General features: G+C 39.2%; 1 protein-coding gene and 1 long non-coding RNA gene across 9 annotated transcripts in view; both read right to left on the bottom strand.

Moving 5' to 3' along the window:
• The window catches only part of UBR2 (ubiquitin protein ligase E3 component n-recognin 2), a 117,608-nt gene extending 114,098 nt beyond the window's left edge, over positions 1–3,510 (bottom strand). For 3 of the 8 annotated variants that reach the window (XR_012062138.1, XR_012062140.1, XR_012062139.1), the window contains exon 1: positions 3,052–3,494. Coding sequence is in view for 5 of the 8 variants with exons in the window: in XM_031688558.2 (XP_031544418.1) it covers positions 3,052–3,129 (78 nt within the window). In the remaining 3 variants the exon portion in view is untranslated. Of the gene's footprint in view, positions 1–3,051 lie in introns of all 8 variants that reach the window. The other 5 variants (XM_031688558.2, XM_006202000.4, XM_006202001.4 and 2 more) reach the window with 4 other exon arrangements.
• An 11,004-nt stretch (positions 3,511–14,514) lies between these two features.
• LOC140687588 (uncharacterized) lies at positions 14,515–20,916 on the bottom strand. Its single transcript, XR_012061980.1, has 2 exons — positions 20,607–20,916; positions 14,515–15,189 (listed from the first exon to the last, which is right to left on the bottom strand). It is a non-coding gene; the product is annotated as an uncharacterized lncRNA (long non-coding RNA).
• Positions 20,917–25,896: the final 4,980 nt, after the last annotated feature.

The following is a 25,896-nucleotide window of genomic DNA, read 5'->3' on the forward strand; positions in this document are numbered from 1 at the left end:
AATTCGTAGTACCTAAAAAGTGGAAACAACCCAAATATTCGTCAACTGATGAATGGATAAATAAAATATGGTCTACCCATGTAATGGAATAGCATTTGGCAATAAAAAAGAATGAAGTATTGATGACATAAGCTACATCATGGATGAACCTTGAAAACATGCTAAGTGGAAGAAGCCAGTCACAAAAGACAACATATCATATCAAATTTTCAGAATAGACAAATCTATGGAGACAAAAAATAGGTTAGCAGAGCAGGGAGGGTATAACTCAGTGGTAGAGTGCATGCTTAGCATGCAGGAGGTCCTGGGTTGAAAAAAAGGTCCTGGTTTTTAAAAAAGTAAATAAATAAAACAAACCTAATTACCACCCCCCACAAAAACAATGTAAAATAAATACTGAAAAAAAAAAAAAGGTTAGCAGTTTCCTAGAGTTTGGGAGGTCAGGGGAAAATGGGGAGTGACTGCTAGTAAGTATACGATTTCTTTTTTGGGGTGATGAAAATGTTCTAAAATTGACTGTGGTGATAGTTGCACAACTCTGTGAATATAATAAAAACCAGTGAATTGAATTGTAAGATATGTGAATTATATATAAAACTGTTGAATATTTTAAAGCAAAGAATAATCAATATAAATATAAAACTACATAAAACTTCCAAAATGAGGATGTATTTCTTTTATACTTGGGCCAAAAACAATATACGTACTTCTTAAATCATAATCATCCATTGGAACATACAATCAAATCTGTGGAGCATGAAATGTAGATAAACTCAAGAAGAGTTGAGAAAAATCATACCTGTACCAAGGAAAAGAGAAAACTAGAACAAGGGCCACTTTTATTATTCGTAAACTTACAATTATTGAAGCAAGTATTATATTTTTTTATTTAGGCATTCTAGTTAGGGTAGATGGGAATCACAAAAAGTCCTTCTCCCTCATAACACAAGTAAGAAAAGCAAGCACGTAAACAAAGTGTGGAAAGATGACACTAGTGCTTATTAAGTAATTTTAGATGGATGTGATCCCAACAAGTCACCAGTAACAGAGGTCTAAAGCCTGCAATAACTGCTTTACTTGCTTTCTCTCTCTAAAGTTTACTTCAGCCTGAGAAAACTTTATTAATTTTTAATTTGTGATAAAAGGCTGGCTGGAGCCTAATCTTTAAGAATAGTAAAGTGTTATTCTGTTTTACCTAAATAGCGACAACAAACCCCTCACAAAGTAAGTCCAAATTATACTGCTGGAAGAATCTTCTATTTTCATGAGTTAAAATCTTCTTTAAGAAATTTTGTTGGCCTTCAGACTAACTTTTTTTCATCTTATTGTTCAGAAAGCCATTGAAAAGTAAACAGAGCAAAACTAAAATGTAGCTCAGACTGTGATCTTCGCAAACTCAAAAATTAAGTCCAAGTAATACATTTTTATCCCATTTCCCTTATTTTCCGCCACTACACCTGCTAGAGAATCTCACTGCACAAGAACTAGGAACATTGGTCTTTAGCAATGGTTTCTTATCTAGTTTCCTCAGAAGCCTGAATAAATTGGAGCAGCTCTAATCACTTGATAACTGACACTTTTAGATTCGGGAAAATAGAGTATTACTGTATTATTCTGTATTACTGGGTCAACAGACACAAAATTTGGTGGGACTAAAGAAAACAATTTTTGAGGTAAATAACACATTAGATATGAAAATGATACTGACAGGATGATGTGCACAGGAAATAGCTGACATTACTATTTTACTATTTACTTTTAATACTGCTTTCATTTTCTTTTTCAAGCTCTTGATAGGTGAAAGGTAAATGGGGAAAATTCTTGGGTTGTTGAAATACTAAGCAGAAAGTAAACTGAAAACAGAAATAGATTAAACAAGTTGGTTTAAAAACAAATAAAGATTCATTATTCAACACGTATTTCTTTATACTTTTCACGTCTACTCCAGCCATTTATTTCTGCTATGACTTTAGGGTCCTCTTCAATTCATCCCCAATAACTTCTGACTGACCAACACTCCCACAGTGTCCGTAAAATTTTGTTCATAACATTCAGATTGTTGACTTATGTTCAAAGGTCACGCCCTTCCTAGCAGCTTTTTAAATTGGAGGCCTTAGAGGTGGGGCCTAAGCCGTTTTGGCCCATTCATAATCATTGTGGACAACCTGTTCCAATGGCTGTTCCCAGTCCTTCTTAAGGAAAGATGCCATCGAGTTTATTAATAATTTTACAACTCTGCTACTTATACGAGCATATTCATACTACAGTTTCAGTACAATACTGGGTTTGAGTGTTTTAAGTTTGGGGCATAGCTGCTCCCACTATGCTGTGACCAACTCTCAGGTTATTAGCTTCTACTTACTGAGAGCTGCTCTCTCAAAGTTATATAATATTTGTCCTTCATCCAACTACCCCTAACTCCTAGAAAAATTATTTTTTAAATCTCCCAGTCTCCACTACTACTTTCTCACACTCAGTAAACTTGTCAAGACACTAACTTCGGCACATTGACCAACGTTGTCAACTGACCAAACCAGTGCAAAAATGCACAGAAATAGGTAAAGAGACAGAACAGTGTCGTTTGCATCCTTTAGTGCCTAGGGCAGTCCCAGAAACAAAGTAAGGTAGCAAGTTTCAGTGGAGAAGGTAAGGCTCCGCTTAGCTCCGGAAAAAGGAATCAGGAAGATAAAGTACCCAAAGAACCAGGAAGCGTCTTCCCCTCCTTTCTTCCAAGGGCTGGCATAAAGGGCAAAGGTCCTTGTGTTAGGGGCTTACTGGGCGTGTGGTGGAAAGGAGGGAAAAACGAGTAAGGGAACGTGAAGGTGGCTGGTGCACCCAGCAGCACTGCGGGCTATTTGTGGATAAAGAAAGAAGAAGAGGGCAAGATTTGGGGCCTCCCCGGGCAGCTACCCACAAGGCGAGGCCTGAGGGGCCGGGGCGGTCATCACCCCAAGTCTGGGCCCGGCCGCTCCGGGAATTCCAGGAGCCAGTTCCTCCCCCGGGGCGCGGCCTGCGACCGCCGGACGTCCCCGCCCGGGTCCCGGCACTCACCCCTGCGGTCTCCTCAGCCGAACATTCCAGCAAACTCCGATCGATGGCCTGCACCTCGGGCTCCAGCTCCGACGCCATCTTCCCTCCCTCGCCTCCCCAGCGCTGACGCCGCTACCGCCGTCCTGAGCGCCGCGGCCTCGCCACAGCCCCGGCGGCCGAGACCGCCACCTCTGCCCCGGGCGGGCGGTCCGGAGCCGTCCAGGCGGCCGCGGGCAGAGAAGACGGAGAGTAGCGTGAGGTGAGCCCGACAGGAGGGACGGCGCCCCCTGCTCCTCCTCCCGGGCTCTGCGCCCAAGAGTCAAATCACCGCCTCGTCCCTGCCCCGGGGAAGGACAAGGAGAACCCAGGGCCTGGCATTCTTGCCCGCTTCTACCGCGTCCTGCACCGGGAAAGGGGCAATAACACCCAGAAGAGGAAGCAGAGCGCTCTGGGAACTGAAGTCATCCTCCGCACCGCCGGGGAAAAGGTGGAGCCCTTATAAGGAGTTCTTCCACCATTGGCATTGTGGGAGTTGTAGTCCATCTCCTTCAAAGAAAATTGGCAAATGGCATATAAGTGGGTGGGGCTTTTCTGCACCGGTAGAATCATGGGAAGAGACTAGTGGCGAGAAGCACCTACCTGAGAAGAGGCAGAAGCGCGAGATACCGTGGGGTACCGTAGTTTTATTCCCTCAACACCGTTTGTTCGTTGTATCCTCAGAGCCTAGAACGCTGCCTGGTATGTGGTAGAACGCGAGTACTTTTCAAAGCCTGGCATATGTACGCACTCACATACTTGTAGAACGGATGAGTTGCATTCTATTCCTATAGTTCTATGGCCCTGTCATCCATCAAACTCGTTCTCTAGACTGGTAACGGAGATGTACATTTCCCAGGTTTTTGAAGGTTTAAAAACACGTTAAAATGCTGTTAAAGGAAACGTTTCCAACTGAGCTAGTTGTGACCATTTATTAAAGTTTATTACGAATCTAGCTGCACAGGAAAAGGGAACAAAAATTTACTCTTGATAGGGACAGTTTATAGAAATGGATAATCTTTGTTAGACTAGATTCAAAAGAAAATTATGTTTGGACAGAAGTAATGAGACTCCTGAATAACAGGTGCGTGGGTTTCTTATAACTAGTCTTCAGTTCCTTTAGAGTTTATTAGAAAATTGCTTTCTCGTTTTATTAAGTGTGCTAATTTATTCCCATACAGAGATTGTGGATTACATTAGGCAAAAAAAGTTCTGATCCAGTCCAGGTTTGGGACATGTTTTTGTTGTTGTTATTGTTGTTAACAATACTATAATATTAACCAAGTTTTTTTTTGAGGAAATAAAAATTACCCTTAATCTCACAGCCCAAATAAGCTTTGTTACCACTTTTAAAAATAAAAATAATATATGTATAAGGTTAGAAATTCAAACTCAACGGAAAGATTTTTAAAGGGAAAAGTTAAAACTGTGCCTCTCACCTTACCCCAAGTCCCTCCTCCCAAAGAAAAGCATTTTTAATACTTTTCTTATGATTCTGTCCAGAAAAAGAATTGTATACATATATCTGCATGGACATTGAGAATGAGACATCTTGAAATGTTCTTCTGTATGTTACTTTCTTCTTTGCCCAACTTCCTTGCGTTGATACTCTCGCTAGTCAGATTTAACCTGGAGGAAAACTGGGGCTGTTATAACCCAGAAGCAAAGATAATGCCTCTTTAAGGGTCCTAATGTAGAGTTAAAGCCATTAAAATACATTGTAAAGAAAAATTTTGCTCTTCAAAAAAAAATTATTTTCTTGTATTTTGGGTCTTTTTCTTCCTTCTCTAACGGAGGCACTGGGGATTGAACCCAGGATCTTGTGCATGCCGAGCATATACTCTACCACTGAGCTATAACCCCATGCCCTGAAAATTTTTGCTCTTAACGTCATTATTTTATTCCTTCTATTATTTCTGTGTTGATTTTAATGTTTCTTTTACTAAATTTTTGAGTTGGATGTTTGCTATTAACCTTTCTCTCTTTTTCAGTAAGTACATCTAAGGTAGTAGTGTTCAGATTTGCACATGCATCAGAATTACCTAGAGATCTTGATGTAATACAGATTTCTGAACCCCACTCTCAGAATTACTGATTTAATGGGTTTTGGATGGAGACTAAAAATTGCATTTCTGTCAAGTTCCTCAGTCATTCTGTGGGCCTGGGGGCCAACTTTAAGGATCATAGATTTTTTAATGCAATACATTTCCGTTATATACTGCTTTAATTATATTACACAAATCTTGGTGTGTAGTGTTTTAATTATCATTTATTTCTAAATATTTTCTAATTTATTATGATTTCTTCTTTGATCCACGGAGTATTTTTTTTAATTTTCAAATGTGTATAGCACAGTAATCTATTTTTTTAACGTTTCATATTCACGACATTTATTTTGCAACTGGGCATTTATACCTCTTAATCTCCCTCACCTATGTCTTTCCTCCCCCTATTCCCTCACCTCTGGCAACCACCTGTTTGTTCTCTGTACCTATAACACTATTTCTGTTTTGTTATATTTGTTCATTTGTTTTGTTCTTTAAATTCCACATATAAGTGAAATCGTACAGTATTTGTTTCACTCTCTGGCATTTTTCTTAGTATAATACCCTCTAGGTCCACCCATGTTGTCACAAATGGCAAGATTTCATTCTTTTTTATGGCTAATATTCCATTGTATATATGTAACCACATCTTCATCCATTCATCTATTGATAGGTGCTTAGGTTGCTTCTGTATCTTGGCTATGGTAAATAATGCTGCAGTGAACATAGGGGTGCATATATATTTTCTGGTTAGTGTTTTCATGTTCTTCGGGTAAATCCTGAGGAATGGAATTTCTGGATCATATGGTAGTCCTGTTTTTAATTTTTTGAAGAATCTCCATACTGATTTACATAGTGGCTGCACCAATTTACATTCCCACAAACAGCGCACGAGGGTTTGCTTTTCTCCACATTCTTACCAACACCTATTATTTATTGTCTTTTTGATAATAGCTGTTCCGACAGGTGATATCTCAGCGTAGTTTTGATTTGCATTCCCCAAAATGGCGCTTGCCAGCACCAGAGTCCTCATTAAATGAGCTCCCCAAAATGGCTGTCACCAGTGTCTGTGTCCTTAGGGTGAGTTCCATGTGCCTCTTGCCTCTTCAGGAGACTCGTCAAGATCAGCAGGTGGGTCTGACCCAGGTTTCCTTCCAATTACTGCTTCTGTCCTGGGTCCCAGAGTGTGAGATTTTTGTGTGCACCTTTAGGAGTGGAGTCTCTATTTCTCATAGCCTCTGGTTCTCCAGGAAGTAAGCCCTGCTTGCCTTCAAAGCCAAACATTCTAGGAACTCATCTTCCCAGTGCAGGACCCCTGTGCTGGGGAGCGATGTGGGACATGGATCCATTGCTCCTTGAGGAGAGTCTGCAGTTGTGATTATTCTCTTGTTTGTGGGTCACCCACTCAGGGGTATGGGTATTGACTCTATGTATCACATCTCTGCCCCTCCTACCTGTCTTGTGTGGTTCCTTCTTTATATCCTTAGTTGTAGAAGATCTTTTCTGTTGGTCTTCTGATCTTTCTTATCAATAGTTGCTCTTTTTTTTGTAATTTTGCTGTGCCCATGGGAGGAGGTGAGCTCGAGCTCAAGGTCTTCCTACTCCGCCAAGCTGGCCACTTCTGACATTGCTATCTTTTGTTACTAATTTCTCATTGTATTATATTGTGGGCAGAGAACAGAGTCTGTATGATATAGATTCTTTGGTATTTGATGACATTTGCTTTGTGGAGTAGGATATATGGTCAAGTAATTCTCCAAAGCCATTATTTCTTCAAATACTACCATCCTTCCATTCTCTTTATTTCCTCTTTTCAGAACTTATGTTTGACTTCCTTTTCTATTCTGCATGACTTTAATCTCTTTTTCATTTTCCCATATTTTTAATTGTCTATGTTGCATTCTGGATATATCTTATCTTATGCAAATTCTCTCTTCAGCTGTGTCTAATATAATATTAATGATTTTTTGGAAATTATTATTATCTTATTATTATTAAGGAATCCACTTCTATGACTGTCATAAAGCCCGGGCTGGGTTAATAATGACAAGCTCAAGGTCACTATACCCTACTCTGGACGTTCTGGTTATAACCACTGCCTTCTCTATCTCAACTGAAAACCTAGATGCATGAGACCTCAATCCCTGAACTCCTTTTCCTGGAAGATGCCAAAGCCAACTACGTGACAGGCTTTATCAGAGGAGAAGATGATTTTGTCTTCCTAGGAGACAAACCCTCTACCTTGCTTTATGAAGCAGATAGCAACCTTAAACCATGGACAGGGTGGGACCTGCGCAGGCCTCAATGGATATTAACTATCTATTGAGTTTGTATTTTTAATGACTTCTTTCTCATTCTAGCAATTATATTTAATTCATTTTCAAAGATTCCTGGTCTTCTTTCATAATGTCTTATTTATGGTTCTGAATCTTTCTTTTATATCTTTAATACTTAAGAAAATGCTTATTCAGTAGTGCTCAGTAGATTGTACTTATAAAGATCTTGGAAATTGAATCTTACTTTTCGTTTGTGTACTGACAAACAAATGATTGTTTCCCTTGTGCTTTGCGATTATCAAATTTGAGATCATTTTCATTTAGCATTAGCCATGGGAATCTTGAGAAGCTTGTGTTAAGAGCATGTACCTTCAAAGGAGTTTTCCATTTGCTTCTACAAAGCTAGGTGTTCTAGGAACATTATATACTTGGGAACAGGCTCCCTAGGAGTATCACATACCCAGGACCAAATTTTATGTCAGTTTCTTGGCTTGGGGTTTCCCTAATAGTATTAATTTATTTGTGTGGCATTGCATTGTCCCTAGTTACAAATTCTTAAGGGAGAGATCTTTTTCCTACACAGAATCATATTTAAAAGCTTCTTTGTCATTTTCCTCTGCAGTCAGTGAGTTTTTTTCTAGTCTGTCCTTTCACTGATGTTACATTTCTTTGAAAGCTCTGGCTTGACATGAGGATCTCACTTTCAATTCATGTTTCTTGGACCCAAGATCTTGTCTTATATTCCCATGTGGGCATTAAAACCTAAGCTCCAACTTAGACATAGCATATTGAACCTAATGACAGTAAAGAGGGAGTTTGAGGAGAAGAAAGAAAGAATAGGTGTGGGGATGGCAACACCAAACTTTTGGAAGGTGGGCAGCAAATGGATGAGAAGTAAATGACTTAGCAATCAGAGAATGCTGAGACCCAAGCCAGCAGTAGAGCAACCCAGACTCAAGCTAATGTATATCCAGAACTCCACAGGCTTGGAGAAATAAAGCACCACGTTACTCTGAAAGTGGGTGAGGATGGTGCAAACACAAGAATGTTGTTTGAAAATCTGTATAACAAGAAGTTAGATCACCTCATCTCCCAACCTGGAAGAAGACTGGCAGTTTCTCCTCTGAAGAGGCTGCTCCTTAGGGTCTTTGTACTGGGAGACACCAGACACAACTAAGGACAGGGATGCTGTACTGAATACTAGGGCACTGGTTCAAAGTCTATACACTAAACAGGTTCACCCCAGTGTATTTCTCCCCCTTGACTCTGAGCATACCTGTGGCTGGCTTACACCTCCCAGACAGGAGTTTAGAGAGTCTTCTCCAGAGAGACTGAGCAGGCCAAAAGAAAGAAAATCTGTCAGAGGTGTGGTACCCTATATTAGACTGCTTGGGCTGCCTTACAGAATACCACAGACTGGGTGGCTTAAATAACAGAAATTTATTCTATCACAGTCTGGAGTCTAGAAGTCTAAGATCAAAGGATTGGCAGGGTTGGTTTCTGGTGAGACCTCTCTCCTTGGCTTTCAAGTGGCTACCCTCCCACTACGTCCTCCCATGGCATTTCCTCTGTGTGTGTGTGAAGAAAAAGGTATGTCTGGTGTCTCTTCACAGTAAGAGGGCAGTCATCAGATAGATTGGTCAGGGAGGCATATCTGAGGAGGGGATAACTGTGCTGAACTCTGAGTGAAAAGAAAGAACTAGCCACGTGACGATCTGGGACAAGCACACTGTAGACAAAGGAAATAGCAAGTGCAAAGGCACTGAGGCTGAAATAGACTTGAAATGGATCAAGAAGAATAAAAAAACCACAGCTTTATGACAGAAATTTTTCTGATAAACTAATAGATGTTATGCTCACTAGTGATAGTAACCATTCTATTATTTCTGTTCTTTACTAAAACCTTTTCAGATGTTATTATTTTCAGTTAAGACATGATGAAACTGAGGGTCATGAAGATAAAGTAAGTTGCCCAAAGTCACTGTGGTAGAATGATTCAGTTTTATGGCCCTTATTAATGGTTTTCCTGTATTCTCTTCCTTTGCAATGTGACTCTGCAGGTCTTTGAGTGGAATATTTTCCTGTCCTTTGAATCTGGGCTGGCCTTGTGACTTGCTTTAAATAACAGAATGTGGTGGAAGTGACAGTACATGAGTGCCATACATAGATCCCTAAATGTGGTCTTGCACAGTTCCACCCTCGTCTGGACCTCTGCCTTCTCTATGAGAACACATTTGGGCTAGACTGCTGAAGGATTAGAGAGCACAGGAAGGGAAACAGGTACACAGATTAACAGCCAGCCAGCTCCTGGAAACAGAGCCACCTAGCTGACCTGTGGGCACCTGCAGGCGCTTGAGGGAGTCCCAGGAGACCAGCAAAACAGGCCTAAATTGCTGACCTGCAGAATTGTGACCTAAGTGATTGTGGTTTTAAGCCACTGAATTTTTAAGGCATTGAATTTCTGCATGGTTTTACATGTAGAAACAGTTAATCATTTCAGTCACGTAGATTAGTAGCAGTGCTGGCATTTGAACTCAGTTCTTTCCTGAGTTCCAAGGTCTCCAATGCTCATATTCTTTTTTTATTTTATTATTTTGGGGGGGGGGTAGAAGGAGGTAATTTGTTTGTTTGTTTGTTTATGTATTTATTTGTTTATTTAATAGAGGTACTGGGGATTGAACCCAGGGCCTTGTGCATGCTAAGCACATGCTCTACCACTGAGTTATAGCCTCCCCTCTCCAAGTCTCATATTCTTTCCATGCCATGTTTTCCCCCCTGGGGACCGACTTCTAGGGAAATTAATTTATTATTATTATTCTTTAATAATAAAAGTGACCAATCTTGGGAATAGTGTGCTAAAATCCAGTCTCCCTTTTCCTTGACAGATCCTTAAGTAATTGACTCTTCTTAAAGGCCATGGGTAAAAAGATTGAGAACTTGTGTTCTTGAATTGTTTCAAAACACTGAACTGAGGTCTTCCTATCTTAGAAGTGTTACACCAACATAGGTCCATCTATGGTTAAGTCTGTGGATACACACTCTTGCTTTTCTTGGGGACAAGGTTATCTACTTCCCTGTTTTATACTGAGATAACTGATGGTGATGACAGCCAACTGGGTTCATTTAATTAATTCTATATTTTTCCACTTTGTATTAATATTTTAAATTAAAATTTTATTTTTCAATATATAATATTGTCACATGGTTTGCAATTCTAAAATTATGAAAGGGAATAGTAATGAAAAGTAAGTCACCCCCCTAACCCCTTCCATTAGCCATTAAGTTCCCCCTCCTGGAGACAACTGCTGTTTCCATTTTCTTGTATGTCCTTCTTTTTTAAAAAAGAAAGAAAAGAAATTTTCTTTTAAAAAAAGAAAGAAAAGAAAAAGGAAACAAAAGCAAAGCAATCCCTAGTCCCTTTCCCCCGATTTCTGCCTTCTCAGAGGCAATCACTTTGAATTATTTTAGCTGCTTCCATATCTCAAAATAGCTTCCTTGTATTGCTTCTTGATTTTTTTTCCATTTTAGGCAGCACTTACGCACTTCCTGTTATGAAAGATGAGGATTTCAGTCTTTCAGCCCCTGCCTCCTGCCATGTTTATATACCCTTTGTATTCCCCCATCCTCCCGATGTAGTTATATTGTAATTTAGGCACACTTTCAGACTTTACGTTATTATACTGTAAAAGTCATTTATAGTTGAGCCATATAGTAAATCACGATGGCTTTTCTTTTCCTGAACAACATTTTAATTTCCATGGAGTAATAATTGTCTTTTTTTTCATTTTCATAGTTTTCTCTGAACTCACCAGAATGTTCATCCCCACAGTTCTCCACCAATTGTCTAAATCTCTCATTATACTGAGACACATCCAGTGTCTACAAATTTTATCTTGTAGAAATCTCTCCTGGAGTATTCTGACCTACTCTTTGTTAGCCTGGAGCCAGCAGCGCATTTCCTGTGAAGTTAATGAGGCTTAAGCTTCAGGAGCCCTCATTTGCCTTAGCATTGTGTCCACATGATCATGAGTTCTGTAAAATTTGCAAAGTAAGATATTTTAACTGTGATTGGTTAAATACCTTGTCTCTTTCCCATCCAACTTTCCTTCTGTCACACTGTCTCTCAAATTGCAGTTTTAGGATCCAGCTAAGAGTAGGTAACTTAGAGATCCATTCAGTTTGGATTTAATTAGATTTATTTATGTAGTTTGCAGTCACATCTGTAAAAAGTCATCCCAGTAGGAATTGCTATCGGAATATTCCTACCTTCTACTGTGCTAACTCACCCTGGTTTGTAACATGAAGGTGCAGGGTCAGAGGTTACAAGATATGAAAGTGTGCTATGGTGCCTGGCAGCGGACGTAGGTGAGTAGGGGCAGAGAAACAAGGTCTGATTGTCAAAAGCCAGAAGTTAGTCTGTGGAAAAGTTTTTTTCATTCATCAGATATAGGAAATTGTAAGTGATGAATTCAGTTCCCAGCAATTTAGTTTTCTCCTATCAGGAATATACTGGATAATGCAACACATACAAATATAAATGTACATAGCTTTTTGTTTTGTTTTAATTTTTAATTTTAATATTTTTATTGAAATGTAATCAATTTACATTGTTGTGTTAATTATAGTTTTTCTTTTTAGTAGGAAACATAAATAGAATATATGAGAATTCTGCTTAATCCTGTAGCTGTATTAAAAACAGTACTATGTATATGTAAAAATTGCTTATTCTTATTTCTGATTCTCTACTTCTTTTTATTTTGCTTATTTTTTGGTTTTTGTTTTGGGGGGTAATTAGGTTTATTTATTTACGTGTTTATTTTGATGGAGGTACTGGGGATTCAACCCAGGACCTCTAGCATGCTAAGCATGTGCTCAACCCTGAGCTGTGCCCTCCCCTGATTCTTTATTTCTGATCAGCTTTCTGTCTGGAAATCTAAAGGATCTTGTTTTTATCCTTAGAGTTTTGAAAATGATGTGACTCGATGTGGGTCAATTTCCATTCATTGATGCTGAGCACTAAGTGGGCCCTTTCAGTATGAAAACTCATGCCCTTAAGGCCTGGGAAATTTTAAAGAATTTGTTTTTTTAAAAATAATGTTCTTTCCTATTTTTCCTTCTGCCTGGAATTCCAGGGCTAGTCTTCTATTTCTCGTATCTTTTCTCTGTTATTTCCATTTCTTTGCCTCTTTGATTTTCTTTCTGGGAGATTTCCTGAACTTTCTCTTCAGTCCTTTTAATGAATTTTTCACTTCTCCTTTCTATTTTTTTTTTACATTTTTATTGATTCATAATCATTTTACAGTGTTGTGTCATCTCCTTTCTATTTTTAATTTTAAGGAATTCAGTTTTATTCACTGACTCCTTTAAACAACACTTGGTACTTATTTTATGGTTTCAATAGCGTGTCTCTTAGGATAACAATTATAGGTGTGGTTTTTGGTTTTGTTTTGTTGTTGCTGGAAGAAGAGTTTTCTTCCCTCCTGTGTAGCTTCTGTTTTATCCAGGTTCCTTCTTTTCTGTTAGTTTTGGTCTCTGTTTCGCATATTAGAGGCTGTAATCTGTGGTTGTTGGGTCATTTTTAAGAATGGGAGACTAAAAATCTGACGAGATGCTCTGAAAGCATGGGTAGGACCTATCAATTGTGAAATTTGCTGTAGGGTGATCTGTCTGGGATGTTTTGCTGGGAAACCTCTGATGTCAGTATATTTAGGTCTTTCCTCTTAGTCTAGTCAGAGTTTTCATAGAAGACACTTAGTCTCTTGCCTGGGTGATAAATGGTCCTATCTTATCCCACTGTCAGTGGAGTAATTCAGTATGGCACCCACTGTCAGAACCTGCAGGAACAGAATTTCCAGCCTCCCAAGTTGAGTCAGTTAAACAAACTCATTGTAGACTAGAAGAACACATTGTAGATGTGTTCACTTTTTACTGCTAAAAGGGCACTACCATCTTGTAAAAAAAATTATACCCAGTGATCTAGGGTCTACATACACCAATTACTATTGGCATTTGTTTCAGTCCATTACTTATTGTTGCCAATGGCTACAGCAGTTGACTCCTTCCATTGCTGAGCTTATACCTATACAATCTTCTATCTGCAAAGACCGGATAATTGAGTATAAAAATTAATTAGAGTAAGTGGCTGTTCTCTATTACACATCCCTCTCTGGTTCGGGAGGTTCTTATGTGTTCAGTTTGTCCACAATTGGTGCATGAGGAGCCACTTCATACTGTAGGTTATGCTGCTTCCCAACAGAGAGGATAATCCTGCATAGTCAAGGGCTGGTCTTTGACCAGCAGGAGCCCTCGTGAAAAGAAACAAGATCAGAGGAATTACGCTAGAAAAGGAAAATTCAATCAAACACTCTTCATATGACTTGGGGCCTCCCTCCTTCTCACCTTCATGATTTGATTGCCAGATAGTAAGTCCATAATTTACCTACCATTTGGTTAAAAGAGGTTTTCACTCTTACTTTAATATTTCTGGTGAATTGTGAAATCGTAAGTTCCCTGTCCCAGATTACTCAGTGAATTATCATCAGACTGGTCGCCCACATTGTGTAAAACCCAAAAAGCAGAGGGAAATTTCATTTTAGACTCATATGTTTAGTTGTTATTTTTCCCACCTCATAGTTGTTTTCCCACTCTTTGCCCCAGTCCTTCACTTGTGCTTTATCAAAGCTAAGTTTAAAACTCCTTATTTGTACTTATCAGGTCCCTTCATTGGTGGCATCACCAGATATTCAGAATCAGGAATGTCCTATTTCTGCACAACTTTCTAAGTAAGCTCCCTGAGAATTAATTCCATAATGGCCTTTATAACATAATTAAGCATTAATTGTTTGGCCGTTTGGCCTTGATGGGCTGGACAGCAAGGAAAATAATCTACCTTTCAGCAGTGGTCAGGGTGTTATCTCCAGGCACAGAAGTAAGGCCAACCTCATAGGGCTGTTGAAAATAACACGTTGGTTGTTAAATATTTTGGACCCTTGCCCTTGTCAAGACAGCACTCGTCCCTCTGTGATCACTCTGTTCTTATGTCCACTTGCCTGCCTCCCTCATCTTGTCAGAACAAGATGCTTTGTTCCAGCAGGATTCCTTACCAGGGATTTAGTGGCAGCCACAAGAGGAATTAAGAGTTTAATTTTGTCAGGATTGCTCGTCAGTTGAATCAGGCAGCCAAGCCAAGGGTCTAAACATTATTCACACTCCAGGAAATTTGAATATATGAGAGAATGTTCTGTTTTATCTCTAGAGCCCAGGATCATGTCATGGGACTGCCTTTAGTCTTGCACTGGGATGAGACCCCTCATTTTCCTCTCGAAACAGCCCCTCAGACTAGGTGTGGGATGAGTGCTACTCAGGGCGGTTTTAGAAGTGAGGGTGGCAGAGTCTTCCACACCCAGCAGCGGCTCTAGGAAAGACAGTGCTTCCTTGACGTTGATGCTGGGTGTCTGCAGGGGGCACTCTTGCCCAGGCCTGGCCTCTGCAGCGCCGGGAGGAGGGCTGAACATTGGTGGAGCTGGGCTTTCTTATCCCTGGGGTTCCTCTTCTTTAACAATGGAGCTTGCGTTTGTTTGAACATGACCGGTTCCCGTTGCACAGCTTGGGGCGCAGAAATACTTGATGTCCATTTGTTGTTTTGGATTCAACAAGCAGCGGGTAACTGACATTCAAAGGGAGCACTGGGTTCAGCATCCGCAGGACAGGAAGTCTGAGGCCAATTCCTTCCTCTCCCGCAGGAATCCCAGAGTCTCCAGCCTCCATCCACCAAGAAGACACACCTTCTGTTATGATCGGTGCTAGGGACCCAGAGGAAAGGCAGCATGTCAGCTCTCTGTAAGGTTTCCGAGTCAGTGTGTGGTTCAGACCCTATACGGATGCTGATACAATACCACAATGCCCAAGTGTGGGGCTGCTGTCTCCAAGCTCAACATGCCCATTAAAATCTATGCCTGCTTTTCAGTGGCAGGGGGCTTGAAGAGCAGAAGTCTCTGCCTGGTCCAGGGTGGGTTCCCCTACATCCAGACATAGAGTCAAACTGTATCTTTAGGGGCCCCTGAATTTTCTCCTGGTTGGTATCACATCCCTTTTCAGTTGAAAAATCAAGGAAAGACAGAGCTTCAGGGGCACAGTGGTTTCTGAATCTTCCCTATGTCATAATTTAATCGAGTAACTTTAATATATGAATAGTCACCTGTTTTATCTGGCTTTATCAGATATGGCACCTTGCTGGGGAACTGATATTTCATAGTGGCAGGACCAAGGGAATAACTCACCTTGCCAAATGAAGGCTCACTATAAGTAGGTTTTCAGATTTAGCAAATAAAAATACAGAACACCCAGTTCAATTTAAATTTCAGAGAAACAACAAATAATTTTTTTGGTATAAATATATCTCAAATGTAAAGGTCAATTTTTTTTTTCCTGGAATTTAGATGTAAGTGGGTGTTGTGTATTTTATCTGGCAACCCTAACTGTAGAAAGAAGTTCAAACAATCTAAAAGAACTTAGACTCTCACTCACTGGGCAGAGATAACCAGCATTAAGGGTTTTGCCTATGTCTTTCCATAAACTATTCATGAATATACTATCCATGTGCCCAAATCTTGGCTCCTCCAGTTGCTAACTGGGTGACCTTGGAAGGGTTATCCAATTTCTCTGGATCTTAGTTTCCTTATCTGTAAAATGGGGAGAATTAACAGTAATATCTACCTCATAGACTGTTGAGGGGGGTTAAATGAGTCTGGCACACAGAAGGCACTGAATGATTATCTGTTGTCAATTATGATCATTATTAATCATTAATATCATATATCATGTCATCAAAATTCAAATGGAGACATGCTGTATGAATTGTTCTAGACCTTGCTTTTGTTCACTTTTTGTGTCTTGCATATTCTTTTTCAGAGATGCACAGAATTCCTTTTAAAAGATTAGTTTCTACTGGTGGTCATTTAGGGTACTTTCAACACTTTCCTATCTGATTACTGCTTCAGTGAACATCTTTGTGCTGCAAGGATTGTCCAAAAGTAGTCTAGACAATGAGCCAGTCAGAAATTGGAGCTTCCCTCCACCTACTTCTCCCAGTGGGCAGGGTTGCAACTGAACCCCCTTATCCAGGTGTTGGCAGCTGGCTTTCCCAGAGAACACAGTAAACAATGGCAGAAGGGCTGAGGCTAGGGTACTTAGATGCAAAATTAAGAGGGCATGCAAATCTCAGTAATCAAGGAAAGTAATATTTGATGCAGTATTTTAAAAAATTAATGTTAATTGCCAAAAAAAACATGATGAGCAAAATATCAAAATTTTAAATGAAGATAGGACCAGTAATTGTGCAATGCCAAGTCCTAGTGGATTAGACATTAATTTTACTTTAAAATATTTAATTAAAATATAATTTGAAGTAAACAACAAGTTTATACTGTATAGCACAAGGAACTATACTCAATATCATATAGTAACCTATAATGAAAAAGAATATGAAAAAGAACATATGTATGTATATGTATGACTGAAACATTATGTATACCAGAAATTGATACAACATTGTAAACTGACTATACTTCAATAAAAGATTGTAAAAAAAATTTTTAATAAATAAAAATTAATTTCAAAAATTAAAAAAAGATTAAGGTTTAAAATCTGTGTCAAAAATATATCTCCTATTGAATAAAATAACTACTTTGACATGAAAAAAAATATAATTTGATTACTGAGTCTGTTGGTGCCGTCATAAATTTTGCATCACAGATGAGTGCCTCATGTGCCTCACCCTATATCTAAACTCTGGCTGGCACCATATCCAGGTGGTACATTGTCCAAGCTTGTGCTTTATTGTTAAGGTGATTCTCATGCTTGCCTCAAAAGAAAGGAGCCCCTCAGGGCATGAAGGTCCCTCCTGTGGAACACAGACCCACACTGAATATACAGCAGTCTGCCTGGTCCTAGCACATCTTATGTGTTTATAAAGGAGTATGTTCTTCTGTAAATAAATTCCCTAGTCCCATTTGTCAAGTGGATTGTTGGTCTTTATTGATTTGTTAATACTCTTTATATATTAAGGAAAATGATTCTCTGGCTGTTATATGTATTGCAATGATTATCCCTGATATTTTTGTTTGTCCTTTGACTTTTTAATGCTTTTTTCCCCTGAAGAAGTGTTTTACATTTTTATGTAATCAAAGTTGTTAATATTTTCCTTTATTCTACTGGATTTTGTATTTTATTAAAAAGTTGTTTTCTCACAATGTTCGGAAGCTGACTATCTATGTTTTCATCTAGTGCCTTTTATAGCTCTATTTTGTCTATTTAAAGCCATCTAGGATTTACTTGGGAATAGAGTAAGAAAAACATCTACCTTTTTTGCCCAAAATGACTAGTGAACACGATTTATTGAAGTGCCACCCATATCACATTTTAAATCCTCATTTGTACATGGAACTTTTCCTGAACTCTTTAATCTGTTATAGTTGTTTGTGTATTTTTGAACCAGCACCAAATTATTTCAAATATGGGAGATTTGTAATGTGGCTTAGTATTCAATATTTGTCTTCCCTGGAGTTAATAACTGCCACTTCCTCCCCCCACCACATCTGTTTAGTTGTTCTTCTTAATGTCTTTATCATTAACTCACTTCAGATTATTTTCCAATTTATAAATGTCTTCTCAAGATTGACTATGTTATCAGTTTTATCTTCCTGAAAAAAAAAACCTGGACTTGTTGCCTGTAAGCCTGATGCATATTTGTCTTTCTTTGTCATTTGTCCTGGGGATTCCCTCGGCCTTTCTCCTGTGATACAGCCCCAGTTTTTGGATATTAGATCTTCTTTTTCTTGGTTTACTATCATGTTTTGGTAAAGCATATCCTTCAATAGCTTCACAAGGAAGGGTGCTTTGGAGGTCAATTTTTTAACATCTAAAAAATGTCTGTTTTACTCCCATGCTTGAGTAATGGTATTGCTAGGCACGGTAATCTAGATGGAAAACCACTCTACTTCAGAATTTTGAAGACATTATTCTGTTGCTTTCTAGCTTCCTCTTGGAGAAATTAGAAGCCATTTTTACCCCTGATCTTTTATGTGGGTCTTTTGTTTTCCTCTCTAGAAATTCGGAGGAATTTTTCTCTTTGTTCCCTTTGCTCTGAAATGTCACAATGATATGCCTTACTACAGGTCTGTTTTAATTCTTCGTGCTGAATCATATTAATTTGGAAACTCATGGTCTCCAGTTCTAGGAAAATTTCTTGAATTATTTCTATAACTATTTCCTCTCTTTTATGTTCACTGTTTACTCTTTCTGGAGTGCGTATTGTTTTGGTATTAGACCTCCTGGACCAGGCTTCTAATTTTCTTATCTTTCCTATTTTCCATCTCCTGGTCTTTGTACTCTGCACTCTGGGAGATTTTCTTAACATCATCTTCCAGACCTTCTGTAGATTAAAAACAAATCTCTGGTATTATGTCTTTAATTTCCAAGAGCTCTCTCTCACTCTTTTTATCGCTGCATATTTTTTTCTTTATAGCATTCTATTTATTTTATGGGTTCCATATCATAATAGCTTTCCATTTTCCTAAGGATATTAGTAACAGTTTTTGTTTGGCTTGGTTTCGTTTTCACCTCCTTGTATAATGGCATAATCCACTTCCTCCAAGTTCCTTTTTCTATTTGCACATTTTGGTTTCTATGCTGCATGTTAGAAGTTTTCCTCAGATGTCTGGTGATCTTTGGTCATCGGCTCCTATTTAAGCTGATTGGAAGCTTTGACAGTGTAAGGAAGGATTTGTAGGGTGTTCTGGCTGGCTGGTTTCATGGGAGGAATTCTTGATATATCTTTATGTCTTTCCTTGTGAACTGGTCAGATTCCCTACATTAAGTCTTCTCCAGTCTTGTGGGATAGTGAAAGGCAGGCAGGAGCAGAGGCGGAAGAGGGCAGAGGTTTCAGCATTCAATACATACACTTAATCCTGTTTTCTGTCTGGTACCCCTGCCCTCAAGTGTGCCTAATGTCCTCCAGATTCGAACCCCCCTTCCCCACACTCACCCAGGTTTTCTGTTTACAGAGATTAAACCTCCAGTCTTCTGCTGTGGTGGGACAGGTAGTTGGGAGAGTGTTTAGGGCTCTAACTGCCTCTTTAGTATTTCAACCAGTTTTCCTTGTTTTATCCCTCCCTCATCCCCTAAAGGTAACTAGTTTCACCATGTCCCGAGCCTTTGGAGGATTCTGTAATGCAAATTAGTTTGATTATGTTTCCCATGGCTCCCTTAGAATTCTATTTTCTCAGGCCTGAGTCATTTACTTATAGAACAGCTGTTCATTTTTGCACATTTATTTTGCGATTAGACACCGTAGTACATTTTCTTACTCTTAAGTCTTTAAAGTATACAATCATAACATCTGCAAAGAATGAAAATTTTCTTTCCGTTAATAATTTTTACACTTTCTATTTCCTTCCCTTCTATAGTTGCATTGACTTACACCTTCAGTACAACGTGAAATAGAAGAGGCAACGTGGGCATCTTTGTCTTTTTCTAGATTAACTGGGTGTCTTTTAATATTTCTCCATTAAGTATGACACTGGTTTTAGTTTGACTGTGTTTATTTATTATGTTAAGAAAATATTCCTGATTTCTTTTTTTTACATTTCTTTTTATTTATTTACTTATTTATTTGTAGGTTTTGGGAGGAGATAATTAGATTTCTTTCTTTCTTTCTTTCTTTCTTTCTTTCTTTCTTTCTTTCTTTCTTTCTTTTTTTCTTTCTTTCTTTCTTTCTTTCTTTCTTTCTTTCTTTCTTTGCTTTTTAGAGGAGTACTAAAGTGTTAAGCATGTACTCTACTACTTTGAGCTATACCCTCCCCCGAAATATTCCTCATTTCTATTAAGAAACTTTTATCAGAAATTAATGTTGATTGTGCTCTACACCAGAGATATACACATTATAATTGACTGTACTTCAATTTAAAAAATAAAGATTCAGACTGGGGGAAAAAAAAAGAAATTAATGTCAAATCTTTCAGACTTACAACGTCTGTATTCACGGCTGAAATTTGCCTGTAGTTTTCTTTTGGCTGCTGTATTTTTCAGGATTTCGTATCAATGTCATACTGGTTTTGTAAAATGAAGTCTGAAAGCTTGTTCCCTCTCTTATGCTTTTGAACAGTTTAGCAGCATTGAAACTATCTGGTGAGTAAATTTTTAAAATAACCGTGTTCAGTACCTGGACAGATTGGGTCTCCACCATCCCTTTAGGTCAGATGAGCCTTTGAAGGGTGATGCCTGCCTCTGAGCAGATGCACCCGGTTAAGCTGTAGTCCCAGCAGGCACTGCAGAGGTAATATTGAATGAAAGATGTAAAATTTACTTTCTGGAAGCTTCAGGGAGCAGGAAAAGGAGGAGAAGGAAAAGGAAAAGGAGGAGGAGGAAGTTAATTGTATTGTTTGGATAAGAATTGAGTTCAACAGACTGTGTTTCTCTTCAGCGGGGCCTGATAACAGAGGACAAAGTGAAAGGAATTTCTACTGCTCCTTTCTCCACAGTCCTCAGACTTGCCCCACAGTTCCGTGGTCTCCCTAGTCACCTTTGTAGACACTTCCCCAGAGGGAATACATGAGGCCCCCTCTGTGCCACTGGAACCACATGCTGACAAACAGAAAAGCTCTGTGTTGGTTTGGTGACTTGAGGACCCCTTTCTCTGATGAAAGATGGTGTTTGATACATTCTTCCAGCTTGATTTGGCTGTCTGAGTCAAGACCTAATGGCTTTTCAGAGTTTACCACCAGGAAAAATGCTGAGGTGGAAGATTCTGGAAAGAATTCAGTATGTTATGAATGAGAAACTCCTGGCTATGTTTGCAAATGGAAGTTGCTGCCTCTAGTGGCTGAACAGGGTGACTGGGTGACTTTTACAAATCTCCAAGGTCCACAGCTCTATGAAACGGGAGTGTTTTGAAGATGACTTCGTATTTTTAAATGGGGCTTTGCACATAGATCATCGCTACACTCCCTTTAACTGTCATAACTGATGAGAGAGTCAGTACATCTCAGGAGACCAAGAACAGAAACTCTGGCTTCAGACGGACACAGTGTGAAACCTACTTCTGTTCTAATTAGTTGTATGACATTGGTCAAATTAATGAGCCTCTCTGGATGTCAGCTTATCTGTAAAGAGGGGACATCAAGGTACCTGCTTCATAAGGCTGATGTGAAAGTGAAATGAAATATTGAGTGTGAGTCTTCTAACATGGTGTCTGGCCCACATGAAGGGCTTATTACATAGGAGCTGCTGCTGTTGCTGTTAATATTATTCTATAAGCCTTCTGAGACTGACAGTTATACCACTAAATAGGAGCTTTTGGAGAGAGGGGTAAAATCCAGGCCTATCTGGGAGTTAAATGGAAGCTGAGGGCCTCTTTCTGACCCATCAGAATCAGGGCTTTGCAGGCACCTATAGGAGTTTCCCAGCTGGAATTCACTGAAATTAGAACACAGCTCAGAGACCAGATGGGGTCCAGGCCCCAGAGCTCAAAGAACAGTGATGTATCCCCACCTGGGCTGAAGACTGCCCACTCCTTGGCATTATGGTGACACAGCCCCCTTCTGCCTCTGCTTTTCACACTTCTGTTCCTACCGGCCTACCTCTGTCTTCTTTTCTCTGTCTTATGGCTTCTCTTCTCTCCAAGCTTCTGCTTATCAGGAGTTCTGGGCCTCTGTGGCTTCTATGGCCTCATGGTATTGCCTCCCATCTGATGAGCAAAAGTTTTCATAGCATAGCTCCTTGTGAGCTGCGGGCTGGGCCACGCACTGGCTGACCTTGCATTGGTTTCCCACTTCTGGTCCATTCATCTGTGGCCCTGGAAGACACGTGATTCTGTCTGGGGCTTTGCTCCTCTGCACAGGGATGTGGCAGGGCCACGGGTGTTCCCAGTGCTGTGCACTTGGTTCTATCCAGGAAACACTGTTATCCTTCTTATAAGCACAAAAGACTTAAATTGGAATTTTGATGATTCTCAAACCAAATGAATAGCAGAATCTCATGGGCAAATTTTTACAAACGTCAGTCTTGGGGAACCACTCCTTTGTAAAGTGGGGACAGTAATAACACTTATCTCATTAGATTGATGTGATCATTTTTTTTTTCAGAATTTTTTTGAGTGTGCTGTTTGTTATGAAAAACAGTTGGAAATCTAACGCCTCCGAAATAGGAACTTCTTAAATCAGTGGTTCTCAAGGTCTGGGAGGAGAGAGAGGGACAGTATGTCAGAATTGTTTGGGGAATGATCTCTGTCACTAGAATGGAGGCAGAGGTTGAATTTCCCAGACTATAGTACCAGCTGCAACCCCCATTCCCAAAAGCACTTTGCTGAGTGACCTATAGTCATATATCCTTAAAATGGATCTCATGTAGCCAATCAAAATGATCTTGCAGACATGTATTTTTTTTAACATGCAAAGGAGGCCGTGATGGATCATTGAATTGAAAAAGCAGATTATAAAACAGGACGTGATGGTAGGAATTTTTAGAGGAAGAAAAAGTACGTATAAAAAAAGTACATATAGTTGTCTACAAATAGCTAAGAATCCGGAATATTAAAAGTATGTTTGGCAGACTGGTTGCATCAGCATTACCTGGGAGCTTCATAGACATGTAGAATCCAGGGCCTCTCTCCAGACCTACTCCATCAGAATCTGCATCTTGGCAAGATTGCTACATGGTTGGTGTGCACGGTAAAGTCTGAGACCCTGCTCTGCAACACGGGTTCTTGTCTTGGGTGTTCATCAGAATTCACCTCAGGAGCATTAGAAAAATCCTGATGCCCAGGTAGCATCCAGACCAATTAAATCTCAGTCTCTAGGGGTGGGGCTGGGCATCGTATATCTTAGAACTCCCAGGTGATCCTCAGGTGCAGCCAGGGTTGGAAATACCTGCTGTGAGGCTACACCCCAGCTGTTGGGAGTTCTGATTCTGTGGAGGGTGCGAACCTGGTGCTCTCGATTTTGTTATTTCTGCTTTTCTATATTTTCTGATTTTTGTTCAGGGAGCAAGTATTATTTTTGTAATGCTTTTAAAAATTTATTTTAAATTTAAAAGCCCCAAATGAATGCAAGGCTCATCTGAAAATTAGACAGCATCCTTGAAATGAGGACGATGTCTCAGAGCAGGATTCACCCTAGAAAGGGGAATGGGGGTGGCACATGCTCTCAGGTTGGAGGAATGGACAGCGAAAACAAAGCAATACGTGGAACCTTTTCTTTTATTTGTGGTCACGATATAGAATTTGTAAAATTGTATTTTGAAATTTAAAAATATCACAGAAAGCATGAGCTTTTAATGGTTAGCAAAAGGGAACATGGGTTAAATGTTAAAAAAAAACTCTGTTTTAGAGGAAAAAGAGGAGTCAGTCCATCTTTACCATCTGACTTGGTGGGTCTCTTCCCCTTAAGACAAAATAAACTAAACATTGCTGAGAGCTCACTAACCACCAGCATCATAATAGGCATTTCATTATCCTTACAGTAATGCCAAGGAGCAGCTACCATCTCACCATTTTTAGGGAGACTGAGCCCTAGAGGAATTACTTAATTTGCATTTGACTCCTATTCCTAGCCCTGTGCTGTCCAATAAGGCAGCCACTACCCACACTTGGCTACTGAGCACTTAAAACAAGGCTGGTCTGAACTGACTTGTGCTGTGAGCATAAAATAGGCACCAGATTCCAAAGACTTAGTATGAAAAAAAAAAGTAGAATAGCTCATTAATAAAGTTTCATAGCAATTACACATTGAAGTGATACTGTTTTGGATGTATTGAGGATAAATATGATATATTATTAAAATTTATTTCAGCTGTTTCTTTTTCCCTTTTTAAATGTGGATACTAGAAATTATAAAATTATGTATGCGGCTTGCGTTTGTGGTTCATAGTTTATTTCTAGCCAGGCAGAGGCAACCAGAAGTTAGAACCAGAAGGATTATTCAATTTTGTTGTTTATTCTCTTTGGAACCTTCCTAAGAGCAGATTAAAGGGTGAGAGAGGAAGCAGCTTCTCCCTTTCTGATTCAGGATTGGGTGGAAAAGAGGTTAAAATGAGTTTGAGGGCATTCCTGCCAACTTTCTGTGACCTAGTGGTTCTTAGCCTCAGCTGAACATTAGAATTTCCTGGAGAGGTTTTTAAAATCCCGATCTCTGCCGCACTATTATCTGATTAAATCAAAATCTCTGGAGTATCTCTCTTTTTCAGGGTACTGAGTGAGGTTCAGCCAAAACTGAGAACCACTGCTTTAGCCAGATTTTGTAATCCTTCTTCCCCGGAACAAACTCCAGCTGGGAACGAAGGCTAGAGACTTTAAGAGAGCAGAGACCTAAGATGATCTTGAGGGAATGTTGTTTGGGTCATTATACATTTTCTTTAAAAAAAACAAACAAACTGAGTTTGCCTTATTTCTGTTTTGCGAATGAATCTTGAAAGAACAGGGTTAGTTTAGTTATCTTAAAAATTCAGCCTCATGGCCACTAGGGGGATTGGATTAAAACGCCTGCAGGATAGGCTTTTGTCCCTGGAGAAACTCCTCAGAGTGGAGGAAAATTGGCACTGTCACTCTGGTGGGCAAAGAAGCTGCTTGTTTTGCAACTTTTTTGTTTTTCATTTTTAATTATATACATATATTTTTAACTGAAGTATAGTCAGTTTACAATATTGTGAGTTTTGCTACTTTTAAACTTTTATTCAAGTTAAATTCTATAACTTAAAGGACTTGACCTTTGTGTCAATGAAAAGTGATATAATCTTCCTGGAGCTCACTTTAGCAAGATAATTATAGAAGATATTTATGGAGTGCTCACTGTATGTCAGACTCAGTGCTGAGTGCTTCACACATGATCTCATTTAAATCCTCACAACAATCCGATGCAGCCAGTATGATTATTATCTCAATTTCAGGTAAAAAACAAGGGCTGGAGGGACTAGAGAACAGATCCATGGTCACAGAGCTGGAAAACAGAGGATGTGAACCCAAGCAATCTGTCCCCAGAACCTGCCTTTTAACCTGTAACTAGTATCATATAAAATAGACTTTGCCCAGTGATTTTAGTTCTAGGACTTTACTTTAGGAAATGATCAGACTACTGCATGATTCAGAATAAAACTAGACCTAGAAAAATTTCAGTGCCCCTATTTTTCTAAGAGATTAGTTTAAATAAATTAGTGTATAAAAGTTTTCATAAAATGAAAAATATGTAACAGCTAAGAGTGCAGACATAGAAGTAATGTACTGAAGTGGAAAAAATCTTCATGAAGTATGAAGTTAAAAAAAGCAATTTAGAAAACATTCAGTACAATATCCAGAAAGAAAAATTCAGTGGGTATGTGTATAGGAGGGAACACTAAAACATTAACAATGGCTATATTTAGAGGGAATATCAGAAATTTTAACTTTCATCTTTTCATTTCTTTACATTCTAATTTTTCCATAATGCATCTTTCAAGTAGTAATTTTTTTAGAGCAATGCAAA

The sequence above is a fragment of the Vicugna pacos genome, chromosome 20 (genome assembly GCF_048564905.1).
Source record: "Vicugna pacos chromosome 20, VicPac4, whole genome shotgun sequence".
Lineage (NCBI taxonomy): Eukaryota > Metazoa > Chordata > Mammalia > Artiodactyla > Camelidae > Vicugna > Vicugna pacos.